Source organism: Camellia sinensis, chromosome 9 (assembly GCF_055761805.1).
Source record: "Camellia sinensis isolate YWXY chromosome 9, ASM5576180v1, whole genome shotgun sequence".
Classification (NCBI taxonomy): Eukaryota; Viridiplantae; Streptophyta; class Magnoliopsida; order Ericales; family Theaceae; genus Camellia; species Camellia sinensis.
The window spans coordinates 86,431,563-86,442,404 of NC_138969.1; the positions used below are offsets into that span (position 1 = coordinate 86,431,563).

At 35.4% G+C, this 10,842-nt stretch overlaps 1 protein-coding gene across 18 annotated transcripts in view; it reads left to right on the forward strand.

The window, feature by feature from the left end:
* LOC114293858 (uncharacterized) overlaps positions 1-9,174 on the forward strand; it is a 72,318-nt gene extending 63,144 nt beyond the window's left edge. For 11 of the 18 annotated variants that reach the window (XM_082887213.1, XM_082887217.1, XM_082887203.1 and 8 more), the window contains exons 10-12: positions 487-702; positions 7,928-8,147; positions 8,721-9,174. In XM_082887213.1, coding sequence (XP_082743339.1) covers positions 487-702; positions 7,928-8,147; positions 8,721-8,854 — 570 coding nt within the window. In that variant the 3' untranslated portion in view covers positions 8,855-9,174. The remainder of the gene's footprint in view (positions 1-486; positions 703-7,927; positions 8,148-8,720) is intronic. The other 7 variants (XM_082887207.1, XM_082887208.1, XM_082887209.1 and 4 more) reach the window with 3 other exon arrangements.
* Positions 9,175-10,842: the final 1,668 nt, after the last annotated feature.

The window sequence follows — 10,842 nt, forward strand, 5'->3', positions numbered from 1 at the left end:
ATCTGTCGTGCTCCTCCTCCAAGTATTTTTCGGTCTCCCGCCGCTTGTATTGTATCTGCATCGTTTCCTGATCCTGACTTGGCTTCCTTTGAGTGCTCAAATTAGTCAACTTCAGCATATACTGTCTACCTTCCAGCCATCTCGGTCTATATCCGTTGTTTCATCTCTTTATTCAGATTTGCTTTGGTCTTCTTCAGGTATCTCTTCGTTTGTCTAGCTTTTTGACTCTGGTTCCTCTCATCATATGACTCATCATCTCTTCTTACTTTAGAATCGTACTCCTCATCTCTTTCCTATTACTATTAATGTTGCTAATGAGTCTGGTATGTCTATTATATCTGTTGGGTTTGTGTTACCATCTGCTATGTCTGTTGTCTCTATTCTCTTTGTCTTATATGTTCCTCAGTTATCTACTAATTTATTATCTATAAGTAAGCTGCCTCTAATTTTGATGTTATATTTTCTTCTTCTATCTATTCTGTGCAGGATTGTATATCCAAGCAGCAGATTGGGACCGATCGTAGAGTTAAAAACCTCTATGTGGTGGAGAGCTTGCATCTACTTATGACTGACTACCTCTTCGACTGTCTTTTCCTCTTTTCAATTAGACTCTCTGTCAAGTCCTTTCTATTTGTGGCGTTCCAGATTATGGCATTTGTCTACGAACTGCTTATGGTTTTTAGCTTAGTCAAGTATATTCGGGTAAGTTTCTCCTAGTCAACTTACCGAGTGTCGGGGGTGTAAACTTGCTAAAATGATAGCCTTACCTTTTCATAGAAGTACTTATATATCAGATACATCATTTTCTTTAGTTTATAATGATGTTTGGGGTCTTTCTTCTGTTCTTACCAAAGGAGGTTCTGCATACTATGTGTTATTTGTTGATAACTGCATCCGTTACACCTGGATTTATCTTATGACTCATAAGTCTGACTTCTGCCAGATCAGTCTATGATCACTACATAGTTTGGGTCTACTATTAAGGTCAAGTTTGGCATACTTAAAAAAAGACAAAAAGTCAAAAAGTCACTATTCTATTTAAGTCACATCATCTTATTTAAGTCACATCACCTCTCTAACACATCACTTCAAACCCAACCCAAACCCAACCCATATTTCATAAAAAGTCAAAAAGTGCACTTATTTAGATCATCCCAAACAACCCCTAAATTGTTACGGTTTGACTTGGGTGGGAAATATTTTAAAATTGAGTTTTGCGAGTATTTGGCCAATTTAGGTATCATTCACTAAGCTTCATGTACTGATACTTCTGCCCAAAATGGTCGAGCTGAGCGTAAACACCGTCATCTCTTTGAGATAGCTAGGTCTCTTCTTCTCTTTGCCTCTGTTCCTGTTCCGTTTTGGGGTGAGGCAGTTCTTACTACTACTTTTCTTCTCAACCGTATGCCTACTTCTCTTCTCTCTGGTCGTTCTCTGTATGAGACTCTGTTTTCTCAACTTCCTAATTACTCCCTCCTTCGTGTGTTTGGGTTTGCTTGTTTTGTCCTTTTACCCTATAAAGATAGGACTAAACTTAGTGCCCAGTTTGTCTTGTGTGTCTTTTTGAGTTACAATCTCACTTAAAAAGGTTGTTGCTGTTATGACCCTGTTTTCTTCGCCTTTATGTCTCCCGTCATGTTGCCTTTCTTGAACGTCTACCTTACTTTCCGCTTCCTCCTCTCTTAGTCCCAGTTTACAAAGAGGATTTGGTTCATATTGGTCCAATTCCTTTTGAGGTCCCTCCTGATGAGTACATCTTTGCTATTTCCCATGAGCTTGTTCCCTCTTCACCTCGTACCGCCTCTCTTGGTGCGTCCCTCTCCATTGACCCCCATGAGTTTATTCCCTTCTCTTCTCCTCCTCTGCCACTTGCGCCTTCTCCTCCTTTGTTAGTTTATTCTTGTCGCAAGGTTGTCCCTCCACTAGTTGTCTCTGCCCCTGTTGTTGATCCTCCTGCTTTTGACGATTTTGATCTTGCTAACCGTAAGTATCCCCTTTGCATCTATAAAGAGGTAGTCAAACTTGATTTTGCTAACATATGTTTTTCTCCTTCATACTGTACGTTTTTGTCTGCTATTCAATCTTTTTTAGAACCTTAGTCTTACAAGGAGCCCTGTCAGGCTCCTCATTGGATTTGCGCTATGGAGGATGAGTTGTCTGTTTTCCAGAAAACTAGTACTTGGGAGTTGGTTCCTTTGTCTGCTGGTAAGAATCTAATTGGTTGTAAATGGGTCTACAAAGTCAAGACTTATTCTGATGGTTCTCTTGAGTGCTACAAAGCTCGCCTAGTTGCCAAAGGTTTCTCACAAGAGTATGGTACTGATTATGAGGAGACATTTGCCCCTGTTGTTAAAATGACTATTGTCTGTACTTTGATCTCTGTTGCTGCCGTTTGTCGTTGGCCTCTTTATCAGATGGATGTTAAGAATGCTTTTCTTAATGGTCATCTCACTGAGGAGGTTTACATGCGTCCTCCCTTTAGCTTTCACCACTCTTCTAGTTCGGCATACTCTGCATGGTTTGAAGCAATCTTCTCGTGCTTGGGATGATCACTTTCAGACTGCTGTTATTAAGCTCGGGTTTCATCTTTGTGCCTAAGACTCTACTTTGCTTCTTCTCCACACTTTTGCTGGATTTGTTGTCTTATTATTGTATGTGGATGATAGGATTATCACTGGCTCTAACTCTTTTGCATTCTCTAAGGTCAAGTAGCATCTCTTCCAGACCGTTGAAATGAAGGATTTGGGCCAATTGCGGTATTTTCTTGGTATTAAGGTGGCTTCTTCTCCTAAGGGCTATTTTTTGTCACAAGCCAAGTATGCCAATGAGGTTATTCACCGTGCCAGTCTTACTGACACTAAGGTTTCTGATACTCTCATTGAGCTTAATGTGAAACCGAACACTACTAATGGTGTCCCTTTGGATGATCTTACTTTATATCGAGAGCTTGTGAGTTACTTAGTCTATCTGACGGTTACTCGTCCTGGTCTTGCCTATGTTGTTAATGTGATTAGCCAGTTTGTTTTTGCTCCTCGATCTACACATTAGGTTACTTTGTTTCGGATTCTTTACTATCTTCATGGTACTATCTTCTAGGGCCTGCTATTGTCTTCTACTTCTTCGTTGGATTTGGTGGTCTATGCTCATGCTGATTGGGCTGGTGATATTAATGATCTTAAGTCCACTTCTAGTGTTTGTATGTTTCTTGGTGGTTCCTTGATTTTTTGAAAAAACAAGAAACAAATTATTGTTGCTTGTTTTACTGCCGAAGCTGAGTGCCGTGCTATGGCTAATGTTACTGTTGAAGTTGCCTGGCTTTGTTGTCTCCTAACTGACTTGGGCATCCCTCAGTCCTCTCCGACCTCTTTACTGTGACAACAGAAGTGCTATTCAGATTGTTCATAACACTATCTTTCATGAACGGACAAAGCATATTGAGATTGATTGTCACTTTGTCCGTCAGCATCTGCAGTTTGGCTCTATCTCACTTCCTTTTGTCTCTTCGGCTCTGCAACTTGTTGATTTCTTTATCATGACTCACACCACTGCTCGGTTTCAATTTCTTCTTGGTAAACTCTCTCAGTGTTTTCTGCTAAAACAGCTTAAGTTTGAGTGGTGGTGTGAGAATAATATTAGCATATATTATTATGTGAATATTTTAGATTAATTAGATTGTGTAAATATTTTGGTTTAGTTTTATTCTTGTCTCCTATTTAGGACTGGACCTAGAATTGCTATATATATATATATATATCAGATGTACACATTGTTTGATTCACAATTGAATATTCAGATTATTCAGAAATCTTACAGCAACTTGAGGCTAATAACAATAATTGCAGCATAAGAACAAAAATAGTTATTAGTAATCTGAGAATATTAAGCCACATTGAGGTTGTATTTCATTTGGGATACAAGGTCTACTTATGATTCTAATACTTTTTCCTTCATAGACTAAGTTACACGGACGCGGGTACGGGTGTCGGGTGCGGGTGCGTATCTAAGGGTCGGACACTTCAAAATTAAAAATTAAGGATACATGGATATGTATCCAAATTTGGATACGGGTACGGGGATACGTTAAATAGTTCTTAAAAAAATATATATATTTATTATCACGCAAACACGGGACACGACAATTTCTAAAAAATGAGAATACTGATACAACAGGGGACACGTCAAATTTTTTAATTTTTTTATAAATATTTTTATTTTAATATACATTAATTATTTTATTTATTTATTATATTTTTTAAATAATATGTTCTAATTAATTTTTTTATTTTATTTTACATATATATATTTATTTTTTTAATTAATATATATAAGTATATATTATCTTATAAATATATTATATGTTATATAATAATTATTATATAATATATAATAATAATAGTTTTTATTATAATAGTTATTATTATATATTATTCAGTTCCTTTACTATTACTATTATTATATATAACTATTATTATTATTATGTATAGATAGATACGAAGGAATCAAGAGAGGAACGACAGAGAGGGAGAGAAAAGGGAAGCCATAGATCGCGATCGCGATCGCGAGGGATAGAGAGAAGGCGAGAGAGAGAGAGAGAGAGGCTTTTCGAAGTTGTTTGTGGTGGTCGGCTGTTCGATCAACTGACGGAGCTTCGATCTTCGACTGGATCGACCGGATGGAGCTTCGACTGGATCATTCGACCAGGTTATCTCTTATCTCTTACTCTCACCTCTTTCATTTCTGTTGCTATGAGCCGTGTCCGATAGAGAATAGACAAATCCGACACAGATCCCACACCCGCACCCGTGTCGTGTCGTGTCGACACGGGTACTTCGCCCCAAAGTGGCGAGTCCATGTAACACAGTTCATAGACCAGAAAGCTTGGTAATTTGTTCTGAACACCGATAATCCTTTAAGAGTTTGGTATGTATCTTATACATTAGTTTTGGGATTCCTCAAAGAGGTTCATTATGCACTTTTGTTTCATTTATAGGCATACAAACATCAGTCAATATATATATGGATACTATGATTTTATAGTCATGTATTACTTCTATGCTCTATTATTAAAATCTTACGATTTGCTATTCAATTCACAATTTATCATTTGATTGATCCATGGGTGAATGTATTTTGGGATGCAATTTATTGTGAAACGCATGATTTACAACCGATTCATGATTCAATTCACTTTTTCTAATTCATGCAATTCTTGAAACTACCTTGTCCAACATATTGTGACCTTTTTTTTTATTTTATTTTTTATTTTTTTATATTATATATATAGTGAAAATGACATAATGCAATTTCTAAAAATGTTTAGCATGAAAATAATTTGTTTTTATTTTGATGATAAACTTTTTAATAGGGTCCAATCAAATCCCGTTACACCCAACATATTCTTATTTTATTTTATTTTTCCCCCTTCAAACAAATGTTATAATAGACATCTTCTAAAAGATGCTTAAGGTTAAAGTAACTTGTACTCAAGAATTATTTATCACTATGTTGTCCTAGTAGTGACAATCCAATACCGGGGGTGAATTGGGGTTTTCAAATATTTAAGCAATAAAGAAAACTAATTCAGTTTGAACTAACTCAAAGATGAAGCATATATAAAATTGAGTAAGCGAACTATAAATGATGAATATGGAACGCAAACAATCACAAAGGAAAATATAAGTAGAGGTAAGGGAAAACGACAAGAGATATCAACACCACAATTTATAGTTGTTCGGCTCAACCCAAACCTGAATCCACTCACCAAGTATCCTTCTCAAAAATTTCTCCACTATCTTCGAGTGTTACAACCCCTAGTGTTACAGGTGCGAGTAAACCTTTATAAAAAGTGATCAACCACTGATCATTTCAACTAGTTACGAGTTCGGTGCCTAGTTACACCTAACCCAAGTGATTTTGTCCCAAAACCACTCACGAAAAGTCACTCTCGCAAGAGTGAAAGAAGGGAGTGCAAACCCTTTTGCAATGAAAATTCAACTCTGAACAAATGTCTTACTCGAAAGTGTATATCCTAATGAAGATCTGGCATAATGCTTTTTTAGTATAACAGAGCGCTTTTCTTGAATATCACTGATGTATCTCTTCCTTTCAACCAAGGCTAGAATGTTTCTTCTATAGCTTAAAAAATCTGACAATTAGAGCTTCAAAAACTAGCTGTTAGAATTTATTTCTTTTGAAGACTTTCCAAACTCACAATCAATTCCTTTTTGCTGTATCTTCAATCAATCCCATAGTCTATGCTTTCCTTTACCATATATATATTCAATTTAAAAATCTGAGAAGATGAATCACACATTTGAATTTTGGCTTTTAGCTTCCTTCCATGAATTTCAACTCATTGAAATTGACTTCAAAAAATCTCTTTGCTTTCGCAAGCTTTCCTTGTAGAGAGAATCTTCTGTGTGTACCAAATCGCATCTTCAAAACTTTTCATTGTATTATAATTCAAAATCTTCACTCATAAATTGCATTCTTCAGTCATCAAGGAATTCTCACTTCGTAAGGAATGATCAATGACAAAGAATCATTGTTATTAGTGGAGATTTTCCATATGGAACACTATTTTAAATCATTCTCCATAATTTCATTTCTTGACTTCTTTATCCTTGATCAAATTCAGAGTCTTTGAAAATCCTTGATGTCCAATTTGTGTATGAGCAATCTTCTCAGCAGAATACTTCGAGTTGACTCTGTTTGTGTTGAGCTGACTCTAAAATTTTGTGACTTTCCTTTGCAATATTGTAAGCTTGGAGTTGGCTTGATGTAGATTGAGTTGACCCCATGGGATTGAGTTATCCCACTTATGGGGGATTATTAGTCCGGTCTTCACTTTTTCAATAAAACGTTGGACTATCGATTCTGTTGGACATGGAGTCCAACCCCATGGCCTAATCCCACCAAATGAATACCCACTTTGAGCTTGCTCCTCTTTGATCATGGGCGGACTCAAATCTTGAGAATATTATACCCAGTCAATTCTCTGTGCCAAACAAACTCTAATCAATTTCAAATTCAATTAATCTGAGAATTATTCATTCACGGCTTATCATAAACACAATCATCTATGCTTTGTTATCATCGAATTCTATTTTGTAATCCTTTAAAACCTTGTGTCTAACACTATTTTAGTGAAATAAATATGGTTAAATATTGCATGGGTCAGGTATCCAATGGTTCTACAATTGTTTTTCTTTTTGAACTTGTTTTGAACAAAAAGTGTACGCATTTTTTAACATGTTTTAGGTTTGAAATAAATGATTATATTTAATTATTTATTTTATTGTATTCTATATAGGGTTCTTAGGTCCGTTTTTTAATGTCATGAGAGATTATGTAATGATTTTTGAATAATTTTATGGATGGTGGGATTTTGACCCACATCTCTTGCTATGAAGGTAACGTCTTCCCAACTATACTATGCGATTATGTCCTTACATTAGAACTATTTTATAGCATATGTCAAAATCAATTTATTTTATTCCGTTTCATATATATGATTGTTTAACATCTTATTTTCTTTATTGATTTATTAGTTTTTCTAATATATATATATATATTTTATAGTTTGTAATGATCTTAATGATTCTCTATTCGATTCAATTCATGATTCACAAAATTAGGATTTGGCTCCACCACTGCTTTTGCTTTTGTTGCAGAAAATTTTTAAAAACTCAGGTTTATTGGCATGCATACAGTGCGAGTTAATTCACTATCGGTCAGAATATTTAATGGCTAAAGATTTGTATCCCGTTCGCAGCCAAAAAAAAAAAAAGATTTGTGTCCTGATGACAGTGACAGTGGGAATGAGAAAATTGTTTTTTTTTTTTTTTTTTTTTGGGAACTTGGAAAACACAATTAAAGTCGAGTTTACATTACATCTTGATATGTTGTTCTTTAACTGTGATGTAAGATTCTTGTTCCTCTTCCGGAACCAGAAGCAAGAAGAGCCATGTTTGAAGAACTATTGCCATTGCCACCTGAGGAAAAACTTCCATGTGATCTGCTGGTGGAAAGGACAGAAGGCTATTCAGGTTCAGACATAAGGTTGGTGTGCAAAGAGGCTGCCATGCAGCCACTGAGACGGTTAATTGCTGTTCTTGAAGAAAAACAAGAAGCAGTGCCTGAGGATGGTATGTGACTTTATCAATTACATACATACAATTCACAAATTCTTAGAAATACTTCTTCTTTGGAAACTGTGGATGGGATGAACTACATCAATTTCACGAGGGATGAAACAGAAAGGAAAAAACAACATGAAAACAGGGAAGCATAAGTTATTTATTTATATATGCACACATTAAATTATTAAAATCCTTAGATATTTGCTGAGTCATTTCACTTCTTTGTTGCTCAAAGTCTTGCTCAAAGTCTTGCTCAAAGTCCAATTGGAGAAAGCATTGCTATGCTTTTTTTTTCTTTTTTCCTTTTCCTCTTTTAAGTGTGTGGGAGGTGGGTTTAAATGGGAAGATAATTTTCTGCCTTGGCTAAATTATTGATTTTACAAAACACATGGTCTCAATGTCACCGAGTTCTTAATCCCAAGAGCCAGGAATTGTAGTAGAATAAAATCACTGGAGTTCACATGGTATTTAAAGAATCAACAGATTGATTTGGTCAATTAAACCTTGAAAGCAAAAATGTGATGAATTTTCTTGACTACTTAACCCTTGTTCTGTACTGAAAGTAATCATTGGTTGCAGAATTGCCGAAGGTTGGACCAATCAGACGCGAAGACATTGAGATGGCTTTGAAAAACACGAGGCCCTCTGCACATCTCCATGCTCACCGTTATGAGAAGTTCAATGCAGACTATGGCAGTCAAATGTTCCAATGAAGGCACACATTGGTATATCATTTAATTTGTCAAAATTCTTTCCAGTCTCTACTCATTCATCATTTTTAGGGGGCTGGCAAGAGGTCTTTATGGGAGCCCAAATGTTATTTCTAGTTGTGACTTTTTTCTGTACTCTTGAATTTGTGATTATAGCTTATTTTATATTTTTTATATTTAATTTTTTTCCCTTTTTTTATTATTATTTGAGATTTACAAGATACGGTTGTAGAAAGTTGGTTTGAGATGTCAATTCCTTTGTTATTGCTTTATTGGAAAAGCATCATTTTAACAGGAAAAAAATAAAATAAAATTCTTGAAACGTTTATTTATTTATTTATTTATTTTGGATAAGTAAGTCATATTATAATAAAAAAAGATAGATATACAATGAAATTCAATACACATCCTTCGTAGGGAGAACAAACATAAACAAAGAAATAAACTACTCCCTCAAAAGAAACAAAATAAGCCTATAGACGACAAACACACCAAACACAACAAAGGATTCAAAATTTCTCTCTAGCACTCTTCAAGTAATGAAGTTTCGCTTTGAGTTTTTTTTTGTTACCCTTCTTTGTAGTCTCCTCATTAGTGGGATCACTTGGAGATGAACCCCCTCTACTTTGTAGGCTCTTTGTTTGACACAACAACTCTTGATTTAATTCTCAATTTCCCAACTCTTCCATGTCACATGATTCAAGGGCATCAAAAACATTAGATGTTGATGGGGTGAAACGCTGCGCCTCTGCCTCTTTGTTTATAATTGTCGTTGAATCTTGCCTACGATCTCTCCCTTTTTTCTTCACCACTTCCCATTTAGTTGGAACTTGTATGTTAGTCTCCTTGACTCTCCACTCATATTTGGAAGATGGAGGGTTCAAGGTGTTTGGCTTCTGAGGACACAGATTAGTGGTATGACCAAAAGTCTTACAACTATCACACCTTTGAGGCTTTCATGGAATCTCAACTTGAATCTCATATGGGTTACCATAACCAGGATTTATTTTGAAAGACTCAGGGATCTCTTTATTTGCTGGCACTTCAATACATATTCTCGCAAACGTAAGTCTGCTTCTCTTGAATGTAGGATAATCCAAATAAAGAGGAGCTCCCATGATGCTAGCAATGTAACCCAAACCTGCTTCAGGCCAAAGCTCCAAAGGAACATTATACAATTTCACCCACAATGGCACACTCGAAAACTCACACTTTGTTAGTTTTAATCTAGGTTGCCATTTTTTTAACAACAATCAATCTAGCTCCAACGTAATAGGGGTTATCTTCCAAAATTTTGTCTATAGCTTCTTCACTTTTTACTTTAAAAATAAAAACCCCATTATCAATGGAAACGTTACAGTCATTATCTGGTGTTTTTGACAAAGTGGTTAATGGAAACATCATTTTGTATTCATGCATTTCCGGTATTGATTTAATGGTAGTTTGTTTTGTCATATTTTGGCAATTAATAAGGAAGCTGTCATTATTAGCTTCTAGGGAGATTATTTCTATTGTGACCAGTTCAGTACTTCAGCTTTTTTCTGTTGTGGGCGAAAGAGCGCTCTCTCTCTCTCTCTCTCATATTTTGATCAATAGCAGATGAAGATCAAAGATATAGTAAGTCTGAAAGACCAATTTTAATGATAGATTTTAACAATTGATAGTTTATAGGGACGGTTTTTACAGCTTTGGGGGGTAATTATAGCTTATTTTGATTTGGGAGTATGGCCCCGTTTGGTAGAGCTGTGAGAAAGTGATTATAGGTTATAGCTTAACAGATTATAGTTTATAGCTGTGAGTATAAGCTAGTAACCTGTTTTGGTGTAGTTGTGAGATTATAGATTTAAGCAGGAAAGTAGTGTTTGGTAAATAAGCTATAAAATAACTTTTTGCTGTGTAATTGTCATTTTTGCCCTTATGAACAAGAAATTTGTAATTTTTGTCATTTTCTTCACTTTAAATTTTTGAAAAAGTTATTTCATTAATGGAAG